At 34.0% G+C, this 19,038-nt stretch overlaps 1 protein-coding gene across 1 annotated transcript in view; it reads left to right on the top strand.

Annotated features, from left to right (window-relative positions):
- LOC126882826 (alpha-tocopherol transfer protein-like) overlaps positions 1-6,276 on the top strand; it is an 81,805-nt gene extending 75,529 nt beyond the window's left edge. The window contains exon 6 of the mRNA XM_050647920.1: positions 4,964-6,276. Coding sequence (XP_050503877.1) covers positions 4,964-5,115 — 152 coding nt within the window. The 3' untranslated portion in view covers positions 5,116-6,276. The remainder of the gene's footprint in view (positions 1-4,963) is intronic.
- The last annotated feature ends 12,762 nt before the right edge of the window (positions 6,277-19,038 follow it).

Raw genomic sequence — 19,038 nt, 5'->3', positions numbered from 1 at the left:
TCCTTAAAACTTGGCTGTGGTGCATCTTTCATCTCCTGTTGGAGGACTCGGGCTTCCTCTGCTTCATTTGAGCCAGCATATGGTGCAAGACGATTTATGTGAATAACTTTTGGTTTACCGTTTGATAACTTCTTAATTCTGTATTGTTATATTTCTATTTGATATGAAAATTAAATTTTGATAATTATAAACAAAATTAAATTTAATATAAAATATTTTCAATTTTCTCAACCACGGGCATATAAATTTAGAACAACCTGTATACAACAAATTGTTATATTTAATTTTAAGAAGTGATTAGAAGAAGCATACGAAACTCGGGACAATGCGCTTAGAATAAACAAAGTGAATGGCGCGTACCATTATCGTTGTTCGCGGAAGGTTCGATCATTAGCCTATGCTAAATAAGACTCAAGTGAAATCGATAATAGGTCATTATCGTTGTTCGCGGAAGGTTCGATCATTAGCCTATGCTAAATAACACTCAGTTGAAGTAGATAATAGGTCATTAAATTTTGTAAATAGTAGAAAGTAATTTTAGAATGGGAATTAACTATTTTTTTTGGAAATCCATTAAGCATATTTAGAAAGATTAAAAATTGGTTTTGAGGAAGACTGCGAATGAGAGTTGGTGGTGGAAGGTTGATTTGTGAATCTGGAAGGGATATTTAGAAAGTAGGTGAATGACTGAAAATAGAGATCAGAATGTTTTGAGCTGTCGAGAAGTGAAGTCCAGTGGTAGACGGTAGTGTACGGAGAGTGAGAAAGCCGGTGTAGTTCCGTGAGTGTGGAGTATCTATCGTGGAACGAGAGGTAGGCCAGGTTGAGAGTAAAAGAACCTCCTTGAGCCAAGAGTTCCCGGTAGCTGATGGCAGTTTCGAAAAAGGTAGAATACAGCATCACGACAGAAGCAGGAACGATAGCTATACGAGCTAGTTTTCAAAGGAAAACATTACTGAAAGCCAGGACGAGGTTTTGATCGCAGCCAAGGATAGCAGGAAACGGGTCTTGTGTGAAGACATTCTCAGTTCACCGGAAAAAGGTCAGTCTCATTTGTTTGGACATGAATGTATGGGTTTTTCGTATTAAATACCACATTTAAAATTGAAGAACATAATCAATAATATCAGAAAAGCTTCATCAAACTTAAATAGAATTGTTGCTAATAAATCCTAATAGTTAAATGTTAATAAAAACTTTCAATTGGAAACCAAAAGGAAATAAGATTCCCATGTGTAAATGTTATGTTTAAGAATAATAAGATATAGCAAATATTAAGCAGTGATTGCCATTTAAATAAAATAAACAATATTTTTATTATAATTGTAACCCATATGTGTGTATTATTTTACTCTTTTCTTTCCTATCCCGATTAGGAACCATTGAGAAATACTTATAAGCCACGTAAGTAAGTAATTAATTTTATAATTCGCCCTGAGATTGAAAACGTATTGATATGTGATCTGGTTAATTAATTAAATTATTATTAATGCATTGATTAAATTAAATGACAAATAAGAATATTATCTCATATCAATAATCAAGATCACAACAGTATATTACGTCATTTATTTTCTTCTTAACTTCATACGGACCTTCCCATTGTCTTTGCAGTTTAGGACACAGGCCTCGACGACGTTGTGGATTATAAAGCCAGACAAGATCACCTACTTCGAAGCTTTCATTCTTGCAGCGAGAATCATATTGATCTTTCATTCTGTCACTGGTTATCTGGATGTGTTGTCGGGCAAGTTCATTAATGTTGTTCATTCGTAACTTCAGGCGGTCTACGTATTCTTTGCCTGCAACATATTCCTCGGAAGGTCTGCAGCCAAACTCTAGGTCACAGGGCAAACGAACTTCACGACCCAACATCAGGCAGGTTGGTGTTTGACCTGTAGTTTCATTCACGGCCGAGCGGTAGGCCATCAGCAATAAATGAATGTGTTGGTCCCAATCTCGCTGATGTTCAGATACAACTTTGGACAAGTGTTTACCCATCGTTCGGTTCATCCTCTCGACCATTCCATCTGATTGAGGATGCAGGGTGTTGTTCTGGTCTTATTGGCACCAATCAATTTACAAACGTTCTGGAAAAGAGCTGACTCAAAGTTTCGCCCTTGGTCGGAGTGGATCTCCAAGGGAACACCAAATAGGCTGAAGAATTCTTTAACAAGTACCTCTGCAACGGTAGCAGCTTCTTGATTCGGTAATGCATAGGTCTCGGTCCATTTCGTAAAATAGTCTATGGCTACCAGAATGTATTTATTTCCAGCATCGGTTTCTGGAAATGGACCTGCAATGTCGATTGCTACTCTTTCCATAGGACTTCCAACATTGTACTGTCTCATGGGTGCTCTCTTTTTACCAACTGGACCATTACCGGATGCACACAGTTCACATTTCCGGCACCATCTTCTTACATCATCTTTACAGTTCACCCAATAGAACCGTTCTCGAACCTTTTGCAGAGTCTTCGTAATACCAAAGTGTCCACCTGATGTACCGTCATGCAACTGACGCAATACTTCTGACACTTTACTTTTAGGTACAATCAACTGCAGCTTAGATTCTGTACCATCCTCGTTCTCAAAGGTTCTGTACAGAAGATCATCTTTTAGTACCAGGCAATTCCATTGGCTCCAGTAGGCCTTGACTTCTGGACTACATGCACTAATGTTCTGCCAACTAGGTCTCTCACCTTGCTGCATCCAATCCAATACTCTTTTTATACATGGATCATCTTCTTGGGCGTGTTGTAGCTGTTGGGGCTGCCATTGTTCATTAACTACGGTAGTTCGTCTCACAGGGCAACGCTGTTCCTCTACTTTAAGCTGGATATTACAACTTTCACCGCATGGCCGTATCGAGAAAGCATCTGTATTTAAACGAACTCTTCCAGCCCTCTTCACGCGTCTCTTCGGCATCGTGTCACGAATCACCCTCCGTACCATTTCCACCAAACGTTTATCTTTTCTCTTATCGCCTTTTTCCACGGCTATTACTCGATTGTTTCGTGAAGCTTGGCTAGCTGCTTCGTGTTCCAAGGCAATAGCAAGTGCTTCATCTAAAACTTTCGGTCTTGCTAGTCGTAAAGTTTTCTGTAGTTCACTATCTTTCAGCCCATTGACGAAGGTATCTACTGCAATTTCTTCTAAAACGCTGTCTGGCACCTCTGGATAAGCCAACCGCACCACACGAGCCACATCTGCTTCAAATTCTTGCAGATTCTCACTTGCTCGTTGACTTCTACTTCGCAGTTGTGCTTTGTATACTTGTTGTAGATGGGCATCTCCATAGCGTTTTTCTAGACGAGTGAACAAGGTCTGGTAACAATTTTCTTGACCCTTAGGAATTGATCTTAATATATCTGCAGCATCACCTCGCAAAGCAGCAGTCAAGGAAACAGCCTTTTCCTGTTCGGTCCAATGATTGGCGGTCGCAATAGCTTCGAATTGTCTAAGGTATATGGACCAAGAGGACTTTCCATCAAATGGTGGTAATTTGAATCTCATATTATGCGACATTTCGTCTCTCGGTAGTTCATCTTTCACTACAGGATCTAAAGCTACTGCATTAACTGACGGTTGCACTTTTGTATCGGTTATCGTGCTTTCTAGTTCTTTGATCTTCTCTTCTACGGCCAAAACTACTGCATTAACTGAAGGTAGAACTTTCGTATTGGTTACCATAGTCTCTAGTTGTTTGATCTTCTCTTCTAACATTTCTTTATTGTCGTCTACACTTTTCTGTATCTTATCGAATGTTCTAGAAACTTCTTCAAATTTCTCGTTCTGTTTACAAACTTCTTCAAGATATTCGTTGTTTTGTCTACAGACCTCTTTAAAAGTTTCATCAATCTTTTGAGAAGTCTCGTCGAATCTTTTAGCAACGTTTTCGAATTTCTCGTCGCTTTTTCTAGAAGTTTCATCGATCGTTTCAGAAACAGTTTTTAATTTCGATAAGATTGCTTGTTCTGCTGACTGGAAGTGGAACGTCTTTGGGTCTTCTCCGTTCTTCGTGAGGACGTCCTCGAGTCGTGCTTGTAGGACTATCTTGAGCCCACTGCTGTCCAGATCCCGTTCCTCTAGCTGTTCACGGAGCTGTTTTACTGTAAGTTCTTGTAGCAACATCTTTGGTCGACACACACGTACTTTCCAAAATGTCTTTTAACAGTCTTTCCGAATACCGAACAATCAACGCACTTTAACTATTCCCGACGAATAAAGTCCAAAAGTCTTTTAAAGTCTTTCCGAATATCGAACAATTAACGCACTCCGGTTATTCCCGACGAATAAAATTCAAAAGTCTTTTAAAGTCTCTCTGTAATTCACTTATTTATATCGCACTAAGTTTACCGAACACCGACACCAACTGTAATAAACAAGCGTTCGGGTATTTATATACGACTTTATTATTTATTTATACAAGTTTACTTTACAAACTTTAGCTTAAGACTAAACTTTATTTACAAATATGCCCGTATTTATACCCAGTTGTTATTCTGGAACAATCGACGCCCATCTCTAGCTATCAGCGTGTTCCGCCTACGGGTCGTACGTTCGAGAAGTTCCTCCTCCTTTCCGCCGAGGCCTAGATCATTCGATGACGTCATTCTCGAGGTGTTTACTGTTATACGGCGGTCGGCCAAGATTTCTCTTTTGTTACAATATTATAGATAACTATTGTAGCTTAAGCAAAATGTATCAACTGCCTCAATTTAGGTTAAACAATTTTTATATCTTCAACCAAATTTAGGTACTGTAACTGATGCGTGACAGATTATGAATCATAATATAAGAGAAAGTATGAAAAGAGGATCTAACAATACAATTGAACATGTCTCGACAACTAAATATTTCCTATATCGATAGATTTTACCAGACTTATAGGTTAACTGTTTGTAACAATTACATTCACAGTAGTTAAGTAAGTATATTTAAATATTTAATTTTATTTTTAGATCAATGGATGGAAAAACTAAAGGAATACACACCTTGGTTCAAAGAACAAGAAAACATCAAAGCCGACGAATCAAAGCGACCAGGCAAACCTACCAACTATGATGATCTCTTTGGAGTAGATGGCAGCTTTAAGCAATTAACTATTGACTAACTCCAATCAATATAACTTGCTGCAAAGTTTTAATAAGTATAGGAAATGTTATTGGTTATTGTAATTATCTTTTTATCTGGGTCGTTGGATAAGCTTATTCCAAATATTAAAATTTCAAAGCTGTAGGAAAGAGTTCAAAACAAATAGATTTAATAGACTACAGTGTAGGTAAAGATAATGACAAGCAATGTTGAATATTAAATCTTAAAGTAACTAAAATAACAGCCCAATAATGATAGTCAGATGATAGACCTTATAATCAAAACGTTTATTAAATAGTAGTTTCTTTTCTATAATTTACAAGTAAATGACCCAATATAATTAAAATAAGAAAAAAGAGTATAATTGTGTCTTGTCTGTATAAAATATCAAAGATATGAGTAATAGAAGTATATAAAAATTCAAGTTATATCATCGGACTAAAGTGAAAGCATTGCTAAAGAAAAAATTGTTATCATTGCACTAAATTGTGTTTCACCTTGATATTCTTGACTATATCCTGTTTTTAAACTAGGAGGAGTAAACTCAAAAAACAGATTTATACCCAGTAAAAAATATAAGGTGATGGTTCCAAAAATGATGAGCGAATCAAATAATCAATAAAAAATTGGGGCTAATGAATCTAGGTAGATCTAGCCCTACTCCTTTGCGTACTTGGTGTATTTTATTATAAAATAACTATCAGCGCAAGTCAGAATAAAGAAATATATGGATATAATATACCTAGTATGTTTCTTTATTTCTTGCTTAAGAAAACCTAATGCACTTAAATATTTTTGTTAGCACTATCAGTATTACTTTAAAAGTACTAATTAATTGATGGTGACATATTGTTTTTATCTACTTCTACCTAACTTTTTTTAGCTGATTTAGTTAATAATTTTTTAATTGATAAATACATAATATCGAAATCCTAAAGAACGAATGTTATTAAACAAAGATGAAACATTTCTGGTCAAGTTTACAATATCCACATAATATTTGAAATATTCATTATAAAACCCAAAGAATATAAAATGCCTAGATAACTTCTTATAATATAAACCAAAATTGTTATAAAATAAAAAGTGTATTGAATAATTATATTATAAGTATTACACTATTTTTGTATTCATCGGATTAGTTCTTTTGTATAAAATAAAAATAAAGTAATATCTAGAATTTGGTTTCTACTATTTCATAAGAAATTAAGAAATGAGAGAAATCTCTTTTCTCAGTCGTGCCCCCCGGAGGGAGTATAGTGGTCATGACGGTCATGTCGTGTGTCGTGTATTGTCCGTCTCCAAAGAACTCTTTCGTCTCTGTTCATTTTTTTAATTTATGAATAGATCTTTTGGGATAAGGTATGTATTGGGACTTTGCTGGAGAGCGGTTTGTTGACCTTCAGCTCATTAAAACAAGTAATTGGAATTTGTAAGTCCTAGGTTTTCACCCAAAGTAACCGAAAGGAGATCTGGAAGTCGATATTTGAACTCTTCGTACTACTTTGTGTACTGATATACGATTTTACTAATTTTGAGTCATTTTGCAACTAAAACCGAAAGTCCGATGTCGAATTTCTCATCTTTAATACCATCCTTGGATTATAAGCTTTCATTCGACACCTCATTTGTCGTTCTACCTGATATAGTGACGAAGGAGTTATATTCGCGGTCGGACGGACAGACGGACAGACAGCCTAGGTCAAATTTCTCACCTTTACTACCATCCTTGGATTATAAGCTTTCATTTGACACATAATTTGTCATTCTACCTGGTGTAATAACGAAGTAGTTATATTCAAGGTCGGACGAACAGACGGGCAGATAGCCTATGTCAAATTTTTCACCTTTAGTATCATCCTTGGATTATAGGCTTTCACTTGACACCTAATTTGTCATTCTACCTAGTATAATGATGACGGAGGAGTTGCGTTTACATGCGGAGAGACGGACGTAGATAATTCAAAGTTTTCACATTTTTTCAAAATTTAGCCAGTTACAGTGCTTAAGGTGATGCTACTATTGTGATTTTTATAAATACTGGGATCAAATCAATTTCGTGTTTTGCTTTATTAATGTTATTGATGTGAAAAATACTGTTCAATCTGACCAATGAATAAAAAATTGTTACCAGGACTTGCTTCATCGATTAAAACCATTAAACGATGGTTCACTGATTTCAATCGCGGTCGAACTGACAACAATAATGCTAAGTGCTCTTGAATGCCAAATGAGGCAGTTATTTTCAAACACATAACTGAATAGAAAAACTTCAAAAATTATTATGAAAATTCGTTAAGTGTAGTTACAAGATGTGTATATCACACTCTAATGGTATCAAAGAGTAGCATTTTGGCTATTATACACCAACATTTGGATATGAGAAAGCTGTTTTCCAAATAAATATCGCGTTTCCTCACACCAGGGCAAAAACAACAACGAATTGATGAGTTTCGATGCTGTATTACTGTATTAGACATGTTTGTTTATCATAAGTCGGAATTTTCGCTTCGATAGGTCACAATAGATGAAAGATGGATTCTTCACTTCATTCCTGAATCAAATCTGCAGTAATCTGAGCAGAAGCTCCAGAAGAAAACCGTCCAAAGTAACCAAAGACGCAAAACACCGCCAAAAAGTAACGATCTAAGTATTTTGGAATTCACAATGAAATATGTGTATTTAATATGTGAATCATGGAGAAATCATCAACAGCGACTACTATATTCGTTTATTGGAGCATCCAAAGACCGAAATCGTAAAGAAAAAGCCTGATTTGTTGAAGAAAACATTAGTGAAAAAAAAAACCATAAGATCCTTTATAAAAGGTATATTTGTTAAAATTCGTATACAGGGCTACATCACAGAACAGAACTAGTTTTCAATCGGTTAACCGATCATCAGTGTTTGAGTGAATCTAACATGCTAACAACCAAAGTAAAAAATATTTGGGTAAAAACCCTTTACAATTAATCCGTCATAGGAACATAGAGACGGAACAAATATACCTTTTATGAAGGATTTTATGGTTTTATGTAATAAATGGTATACAGCCAATTACAGGAAAAATTTTTTCTCCTGGAAAATATTAGTGCTTCACCAATATAGTACACTGTATATTATAGTGTACATATGGTATACTTAAGTCCATAAACTCACCGAAAACTGTCATCGCCAGTTAACTTGGCGAGACGCACAAACTCAAAATTGCAGAGTGGCTTAGGGGATGATCATCAGTCTCTATGACGTTGTGCGTATTCGCTGTCGCCAAGTTAACTGGCGATTGCAGTAGTCCATATCTGGTCCCCAGCGATACACCTTTTTTCAGATCAAAAAATTTATCCGTTCTTTCTTCTCCTTCTTCTTAAAGTTCTCTCTTCTATCGGAGGTTGGATATCATAATGGCTATGGTCACTTTGTTGGCTGCTGCTCTGAACAGTTGTAATGAACTACAGTTAAACCATTCTCTAAGGTTTCTCAGCCAGGAGATGCATCTTCTTCCTATGATTCTTCTTCATTGGATCCTTCCTTGCATAATAATTCTCAGCAACTCGTATTTTTCTCCTCTGGTAATGTGACCCAAATATTCCAGTTTTCTAGTTTTTATACTCTTCATAATTTCTAACTCTTTATTTAAAGTCGTAGCACTTCAACATTGGTAATCCTTTGAACCCACTAAATTTTCAATATTCTTCTGTAAACCCACATTTCGAACGCTTCCATTCTTCTTATGTGTTTTCTCTACAATGTCCAAGCTTCCATTCCGTATAGCAATATAGAAAATATGTAGCATCTTAGATGGCAAATCAACCTGAGAGGCAACTGAATGTCTTTGTTTGTAAGCAGTGTCTTCAATTTTATAAATGCTTGCCTTGTAGTTTCAATTTGGAATTTAATTTCTCTGCTTTGGTCATTTTTGTCATCGACCCAGGTTCCCAGATATTTGTATGTCTTTACTTTTTCTATTTGGGTTTGCTCTATCATTAACCTTTTATTTCCATGTTCTGTTTTTGAGACGATCATAAATTTAATTTTTTTCTTGTTTATTTTTAGTCCGTATCGAATGCAATACTCGTTAATTCTATTTGCAATTCTTGTAGCAATTCCAGGGTGTCTGCCATTATAACGGTGTCATCAGCGAATCTTATGTTATTTACTATTCTTCTGTTTATAGAGATTCCATCACTTAGCTCCGCTATCGCTTCCTGAAATATGGCTTCACCATATAGGTTAAACAGTAGCGGCGACAGAACACAACCCTGTCTTACCCCTCTCTTTAAATCAATATTCTCGGATTCTTGTTGTTCTATCTTTATATTGGCCTTTTGATTCCAATACAGATTTATGATAATTCGTAAATCTGTCTGTCAGACAAATTGATCCGTGGTAAGAGATAAAAACTGACGTCTAGTCTGAAGACAAAGTCGTTTGGAAAAGGGCGCACAAGATAAATTAGAAAAGCGTTGAAATGAGTGAATTGCCGCTATAGAAGATTGTTTTAAAGAATAAAGAATAATTTTTGAAAGAAAATGTGGTTCTACTAGTTATGACGTTTGTCATTTAGCTCACATTATAAAGGTCTTATTTAAATTAGCATAGATATTAATCGTTCAGCCAGTCGCAATTATACAAAGATTATAGTGTAGTGTGCGTCTGTTGAGTAAATGTCTTGTTACTTAGTAAAGTCTTTACAAACAGACCCTTATTGTATTTTAACGTGTGTGATCCCTTAGGTGAGTACAGATCCCGAAAGAATAGAAATTCTAACTCACGACGCTTGGGTCCAAAGGTAGGCTTTCTTACCACTAAGCTATAGAGGGGGCACATAAGTGTTTGAAAGTGTAATGTAAATGATGCGACATAGGTAGGTTCCAGAACATAGTTAGTTTGAATTAATTTTAGATATATTATACAACACAATAACCTGTACAATATACCACTGGTTCTTGCATTTGCAGATTACGAGAAGGCTTTTTGATTTTGAATCTGAGACAGCACCTACTGGAAGCCCTAAACCAAAGTAGAATAAGCTACAGGTCAGAGCCGGATTTAAGCCTGTGGGGGCCCCTGGGCAGAATTGGTGTGGAGGCCCTACCTCCTATCATTAAAAAAATATTGATCTACTTTTATAAATATAATTTTAAATAATAAAAAGTACAAGAGCTGTAACTTGTTACAGTAAAATACTAAAAATAATAGTAAGATGTATGGTTAAAGTCCGGGAACTTTTCGAGATATTTTAATTAAAAGTTTCTTGATTATGTGGGACATAAGTTGCATTTAGACATCGTGGCCAATGCTCATTGCAGAGAGATGAGTCTAACACTCTTGGCCCATCATAAACCGAAGTCGATTTTTAATTAACTTAAATTTTAAGAATGATCTCTAACCACTGCAGTTAGTTAGCATCAGACCTAAATATTAACAAAGTGTCACCTTAACATTTGGAAAAGCATCATTCATATTCTTTTTTTTAGCAGTTGGTACATTTGAAATTCTTTGCTTATATTTGATGAGATGATTTCCTCTTTAAATGAATTAAAGAATCTTACAAACTGTACCAGATGGACACATAAGTTTTCATCTAAATCATTGCTATAAATGTTGGTAAGCTTTAGTGAGTAAGCTTCAATTTCATTCAGAGTTAAATTTTCCAATTTTTCAAAATGATGTAAAAATCCAAAATTGGAATGGATGGAATCCTATGCAGAAAGCCTCTGACTTAGACGTAATCTCTAATAACGATAAAATTTTGAGTTCTAAACTTCCCCGATGTTCTAATATCTTTCGAAATTGTCACTTATTGACTGTAAAATTTGTATAAGTGATCTAAGTGCTGCCACTCCTGAATTAAGGTGTAAGATAAAAGTAAAAGGTCAATATTTGGATCTTGAAGAATACGACTTGTGCTGTTTGTCCTCCCTGATATCCTCTCTGTTTCCAGTAAACACATTCGATTATAGGTGCAACAAACCATTTGCAATGAGTTTTAGATTGTTGCTCATAGTCTTCCGAAATTTTGGATATTGCTCCTTTAATCTGAATATAACCTTTAACTAGTTCTTTTGCGGCATTACCTCGATGATCATCTAGTAGTATTTGCTCTTTTAGGAACAATAATATTTTTGGCACGGTCTGTATTGCTGTCGCTTTAAGACGCAGCTTTTGAAACATTCTGTTAAGTTGTATCTATATGTAGAGGAAGTGAAAAATATATATAAGCTAGTTCTTCTAAGAAATTAAAGAATGCGGTGCTATGCTAATGCATGATAAAACTCAGTTGCAGCTTTTGAAACTAAATTTAGAGAGTGGGCGACACAAGGAATCCACAACTCCAAGATATTAAGGTACGTATCCATACGTGGGTGCTTGATGTTGGATTTTTGCAACACCAAGGAAATAATTTTACACTGGTTTTACACTTCTGAAGCTAGGAATAACTAAAGACACTTTTCACAACTAATATTTTATTACAATAACACAAACTTTTGGTATTAAAGTAATTTTTGTGTGGGATCGGACACACGCCCTACTTTCCCGTTTTTTATTATCTTATTATTCTATATAACAACACCTTGGCAACGAACTTTTTTTTTGAATATTGCGCCTTTGTGTACACTTTGAATTATAGAACATAAAAACATAGAAACATCTTTGTGAAGTGTACACAAGGCGCAAACCACTAAATAAAATATTGAAACAAAATATAGTTTTACTAAATATTAATGTTGGGAATTTATTTCTCCAACATGCTGGGGGGCCTTGGTTTTGATACCAAAACAATATATTCCACCCCTTTTTTTTACACATTTTTTAAAGAATTTATTGCTTATATAAGTATAAAACTTTTACAAAGTTTTAAATTTAAATAGAAATAGTTATAAAGTTAAATTTTATTTATTATTATAAATTGAAAAAAAAAAAAAAAAAAAAAAAAAATAATTTAAATTTGTTCATCGTTAATTGGAAGAACAGCAATTTTTGTGACAGAACGTAAGTATGTTCCCTTTTTAGTTTTTACTTCCACCACTCTTACCTTTCCGTCTTTACCAGGAATAACTTTATTAATCCTTGCTATAGGCCACCCAAAAGAAGAAACATTGTCCTCCTTTACAAGCACAAGCATGCCTTCTTGTAAATTTGGCAACGATTTTCTCCATTTAGGTCTGTTTTGAAGTTGTGTTAGATAATCTTGGTACCACCTTTGCCAAAAATGCTGCTGCATTTGAACACACAACCTCCAAAATTTTAATCTATTTTCAGGAATCTCAGTTAAATTAGTTTCAGGGAAAGTTGTCAAAGGAGCACCTATTAGAAAATGACCTGGGGTCAAATATTCTAAGTCAGAGGAATCATTATTAATTGCCATAAGAGGCCTTGAATTTAATATTCCTTCAACTTGAGTAATCAAAGTATTAAACTCCTCATATGTTAAAATATTATTTCCCATCACCCTTTTTATATGATATTTAGCACTCTTCACCCCGGCCTCCCATAGACCCCCAAATACTGGAGAATAACTTGGGATGAAGCAAAATTCAATTTTATCATCAAGGCAAAAGTTGTTTAACTTAATGTTGTCGTTTAGAAGTTTTTGAAGTTGATTATTTGCTCCCTTGAATGTGGCACCATTGTCACAAAAGATCTTGGATGGTTTACCCCTTCTAGAAATGAATCTTTTTAATGAAGCTAAAAAAGTATCTGTTGTTAGATCAGAGAGTAACTCCATATGAATTGCCTTCACAGAAAAGCAAACAAACAATGCTATATATGCCTTTGTCGTTATAGACTTTCTAATCCGTGACTGTTTAATTTGGAAGGGACCACAGAAGTCTATACCAACATTCTGAAAGACCCTCGATGAACGTACCCTTTGTTCAGGAAGAGATCCCATTAACTGTTCACTGCACTTGGCCTTACATTTAAAACAGGTTACGCATTTGTGCAAAATCCTTTTAATTTCTTTAGTGGCACTAATAATCCAAAAATTTTGATTTAATGAACTTAAAACTTGTTTCGGACCTGCATGTAAAAGTCTTAAGTGCTCTCTGTGAATCAAAAGATCAGTGATATGATTGTTTTTGGGAACGATCAAAGGATGTTTTTTATTAAAAGAAATATCTGAGTTCTCCAGTCTACCACCAACTCTTAACAGTCCCTGAGAGTCCAAGAAAGGATATAAAGAATTTAAATTAGACTTAATTGCTGTGTTGTTGGTTAGACATTTTATTTCCTCAGAAAAATGAAAACTTTGTTCATACTTAATAATGGTTTTAAGGCTATTTTCTAGTTCTACAACTGTTAAACTTCCAGTAATCTTTTTATTTTTATTTTTTATATTATTTACAAATCGTAGGCAATAAGACACTATTTTTTGAAGTTTTGTTAAGCTAGAGAATTTTATGAAGAAAGATTCTGGTTTGACCTTAGCTAAAGTGACAACTTTATATTCAGGCAAATGGCCTGGAGTAGAAAATGGAATTTCAAAGTGCAAGAATTCAATATTTGAAAGAATTTCAGGACCATTAAACCAAATATTGTTTGAATTAATTTCATGAGGTTCAAGTCCACGAGAAAGACAATCTGCTGGATTTTCCTTAGTGTTTATATACAACCATTTAAATTCGGATGTCATTTCTTGAATTTTAATAATTCTATTGGCAACATAGGGATTCAATTTCAAAGGTTCGGATTTTATCCAAGCTAAGACAATGTTTGAATCTGAATATAAAAATACCTTACTGACTTTATCTTTTAACAGTTCAAAAACCTTGTGAGATAGTTTTGAAAGCAACAAAGCACTGTTCAGTTCAAGTCTTGGCATAGTTAGTTTTTTGTTTATAGGAACAATCCTAGATTTGGAACAAATCAAATTTACATGTACTTTATTTTCAAAAATAGTCCTCGCATAAATAACAGCTCCATATGCAATCAAGGAGGAGTCACAAAAGCCAACTATTTCAATATGAAGAGCACCAGTAAAGTTTAAATTTCTTTGGACAGTCACTGTGGGCATGCTCATTAAGCTTTCAACAAAATTTTTCCAAGTGTCAAGTAACTCACTGGAAATTATAGCATCCCATTTGACCTTACTTAACCAAAGTTTTTGCATAATTACCTTAGCAGCTACTAAAACTGGGCCCACTAATCCCAAAGGATCATAAAATTTGGAAACAAAACTGAGAATCTGTCTTTTAGTTACACATTCATTTATATCAACTTTTGGACAACTAAATTTAAAATTATCTGTTTTTGTATCATAAGTCAATCCCAGAGTCTTTACCGTTAAATCGTTTTTGCTGATGTTAATTTCATCAAAATTTTGTTTATTTTTAGGAATATCATTTAAAATTTGTAAATTATTTGAGCACCATTTGTGCAACTCGAAGGACCTTAATTTGAGCAGCGAGATAAGTTCATTTTTTAGTTTTATCGTTTCTTCGATTGTGTCACACCCACACAAAATATCATCAACGTAGGTGTTATTAAGAAGAGCTTTAGAAGCCAAAGGATAGCGTTTACCTTCAGTTCGGGCTAATTCTACCAAACATCTGGTAGCTAAAAAGGAAGAACTTCTTAAACCATATGTTACAGTTTGAAGTTGAATACATTGTAAACTGCCATTTTTCTCTCGCCACAAAATATTTTGTAACTGGCAATGGTCTGGATGTACCAAAACCATTCTATACATTTGTTTAATATCTGTCAAAAGGACGTAATTATATTTTCTAAAAAGAACAAGAATATCGAAGAGCTCATTTTGAACTACAGCACCATTATAGAGATAATCATTGATGCATTTTTTCTTTTTTGATTTCATGCTGCCATCAAAGACTACTCTTAATTTTGTTGTTTTTTTGTCTTCACGTATCACTGGACGGTGAGCCATGAAGTATAAAGAACCACTATTTAAGTCATATGTACTAAGACTTACTATTTTTGCATGCTTTAGAGCTAAATATTCATCAATAAAACTTTTGTATTGAGAGTACAGCTCAGGATTGACTTTAAATCTTTTTTCTAGATTTTCAAAGCGTTTTAATGCTACAGAAAATGAATCTCCTAAATCCAAATCAGGTAGATTTTGTTTTAATGGTAATTTAACTTGGTATTTATTATTTATTACTTGCAAAGAATTTTCAAAATTAATCTCACAAGCTTCCTGCTCTGTCGAATATTCCGGAAAAATTTCTGGAACCTTCTCGGTTTCCCAAAATTGAGAAACAATATTTTCTAAATTATTTTTCATGCTTAAATGAAAAGCAGAAAAATTACAAATTTGTAGTGATGGAGCAGAACCACTAACTATGAACCCAAATAGAGTATTTTGTAATATAATCTGGTCTACTTGTATTTTATCGGAGAGCAAAATATGAAATGAAATATTTGCCCCAAACAATATATCAATTGTGCCAGATTTATTGAAGTCATCATCAGACAATTTAATATTTTTAGGAATATTTAAATTTGAAACATTGAAATTTGTTTGTGGTATATCACTAGTAATTTTATCAACCACAGAACATTTTATATTTGTGCTATAATCAAACACACATGACTCAATTTTTAAATTTACAGCCTTTTGCACATTGGTAATATTCTCAGAAATACCTAAGATATTGACATTATTATTAAATGTTTTTAAGTTTAATTTACTTACCAATCTACTTGTTACTAATGATATTTGAGATCCTGTATCCAGGAGACCTCTGGCAGTGATATAATCACCCCTTTTTGTTCTAATTTTTACCTTCACTGTTGGTAACAGAACATTATTAATGTTTTCATTTATTGAACCAAATGTAGTCACCCTATCGTCTGCATTACCACTGTTACCCTGTCCAGTGCTGTCTAATGGAGTTTGTCTGTCCACATGCAGAAGAGAATTATGTTCTTTTCGACAAACTGAACACCTGAAACTCATTTTACACCTACCAGGATGATTATTCAAACAAATTCGACAAGCCTTATGACTGTCTATAAAAGACACTCTATCATTTACTGAAACAGATTTGAAACTGGAACAATTATAAATTTTATGGCCTGAGGATGAACAAAAGCTACACCTGGTTTCTAATTTGACTTTACTTGTAGCCAAGTGAGTTTTTTGATACCTTTCTTTGTTAGTGCTACATTTTTTATCTGGAGTGGTTACAGTTTCTAAAGCTGTAGCCCTGTTTTCAATATAAGATAAGAAATCTTTTAAATTTGGCAATTTTGAGTTGTCCCTATCAATTTGAAATGATCTATTAGTATAGTGATCTAGTTTTTTAGTTAAAATGCAAATAAGGATCATATCCCAACTTTCTACGGGTTGCTTTAAGTTTTTTAGTGCACCTAACTGCTGTCTCACTTTACTAATGAACTCACGTAAGGCGGTGGAAGTTCCTTTTTGAATGGAGGGAATGTCAAGTAGTGAATAAATGTGAGAATTTATTAATATTGTTTCATTGTTATAACGGTTATCTAACATTCTCAATGCATCATTATAAGAGTCATTTGTTAGAGGTAGATCATTTATTAGGCTTCTTGCCTGTCCTTCCAAATGATTCTTTAAATGAAAAAGTTTTTCAACATTTTGCAGTGACTTATTTCTATCAAAAACAGCTAGAAATAAATCTATAAAAGGTCTATAACTTGTTAAATCTTTGCCGTCATAACAAGGAATTTCTATTCGTGGAATATTTGAAGAATAAAAAGAATTATTTACATCTTGTGGATTAGTACTTACGCTCTGTATTACTGTTTTTGAGAGTTGACTATTAATTTTAGCTAATGTGTCAAAGTATTCCTCTCTAATATTATCAATGGAATCTGCATACCCCTGTTCACAACATAAAATTTCACAATGAAGATCTTGAAGTTTATTAAAATTTTCTATTAGTAAGTCTTTCCTAGTTTGTAATTGATTAATTATTAATTCAGAAATTTCTTTGTCCAAATGTTTTTCAACAAACCTTGTAATAGTTTTAATAGACTGAATTTCTTGAGATTTTTTAGTTTTTAGCATTTCAATATCCTTTTTAGCGGGCATTTTTTTTTTATATGAATCTACCTAAAACTTAAAAGGTAAAAAAAACTATTTTAAATATCAAAATAACAAAAATGTTGACGATTATTTACAAACCAAAACACAAACAGTCAATTTATTTAATTTTGTATTCACTGTCAATGTCAGTTTTCTGTCACTTCATATATGATCGATTTCATAAAACATCGATTATTTCTCTCGATCGCTTGATAACCATTCGACGTCGGTCGTTCGCCCTCTTTTACATAGATGGCGCTATTGTATGAGCTTGACGTTTTACAAAATTAATTTTTTAATGATTTTTCTTTTTTGTAATTTCTTTTCTAATAATTTCTTTTTTGTTCAATAATTTCTTCTTTTTTTTTATTAGGTGTGTTTCTTACCTTCTGGAAATTGAGTAATTCCTAGCTTCTTTTTATTTCCGGCTCGACTGGATCAAACTTGATGTTGGTTTTTTGCAACACCAAGGAAATAATTTTACACTGGTTTTACACTTCTGAAGCTAGGAATAACTAAAGACACTTTTCACAACTAATATTTTATTACAATAACACAAACTTTTGGTATTAAAGTAATTTTTGTGTGGGATCGGACACACGCCCTACTTTCCCGTTTTTTATTATCTTATTATTCTATATAACAACACCTTGGCAACGAACTTTTTTTTTGAATATTGCGCCTTTGTGTACACTTTGAATTATAGAACATAAAAACATAGAAACATCTTTGTGAAGTGTACACAAGGCGCAAACCACTAAATAAAATATTGAAACAAAATATAGTTTTACTAAATATTAATGTTGGGAATTTATTTCTCCAACACTCCGTGCTCGGTGTAGCAGCTCCACATAGTAGATACGTTGGTGATCGCCAACCAGTGATTTAACCGGTTTGCTGTTTATACGTAGGGGAACGCATGCCGTATCCATTTAAGCAGCTGCACCGAGCACGGCGTACCCACGTATGGATATGTACCTTTCTGTTCTATAATTTCAGCCTGAACACCGTTGTATTTTCCATTGATATCTGACGCATTAACGTAGAACGGTCTCCTGCAGTTTTTCAGATCGATATCATGTTCTTGCAAAAATGTCATTAGATAATTAAATATATCTTCTGCTTTATGACGGTGATTTGGCAAAAATATGGTAAACCTTTCAACAGGAGTGAAACCTTCTATGTAACGAAATGTCACAGTTAATTGATTTGTATGAACTGAATAATATTTTGACTTCTTAATCCTCGAAACTACTTCATTTAATAGGTTTGACTTATCAGATGTAAAATTTCCTCACATATGTTTGATGAAAGATAGTTGACATGTCCGCTTCCAGGATTTGAATATTTATTAAAATATGGTGCTTCAAAAATTGATCATATTCAGCTAATAACTGGAGTATTTTCAAATAATTTTCATTTTGTGATGAACTCGACAACTCCTTTTCGCTGCGAAATGCTAAATCTCGTTCACAAATAAACTTTATAACTCTAAAATTAGTCTTTGAGTTACCATTTTCCAATAATTCTTTATTTCTTCGGTCTGTTTTGCTACTTCAGTATCAATACGCCCCATTCTTTCGTGTGCTTTAGACATTTCGTTATCCATAAGCCTACTATCTGCATCTACATGTTTCCCATCACAAAATTCTCTTCTCATCACTTCATAAGAATCTACAAACGAAGCAATACACCCACCCGGTGGAAGGTCAAAAACATAACCATGAACAATGCAATATTATCACTCCTTCGCTCCTTCATTTTATACTTGTCATACATTGTTCCTGTATCTCTTGCCAATATCTGTTTAAATGAATCTCTTATGTTTGGGACTTTGTGGGGGCCCCCGAAATGTGGGGGCCCCGGGCAGCTGCCCAGCCTGCCCTCCCTTAAATCCGGCCCTACTACAGGTAC

The sequence above is a fragment of the Diabrotica virgifera genome, chromosome 3, assembly GCF_917563875.1.
Source record: "Diabrotica virgifera virgifera chromosome 3, PGI_DIABVI_V3a".
Lineage (NCBI taxonomy): Eukaryota > Metazoa > Arthropoda > Insecta > Coleoptera > Chrysomelidae > Diabrotica > Diabrotica virgifera.
The sequence above is the reverse complement of the archived record's forward strand: the minus strand, read 5'-3'. Positions and strand labels throughout refer to the sequence as shown.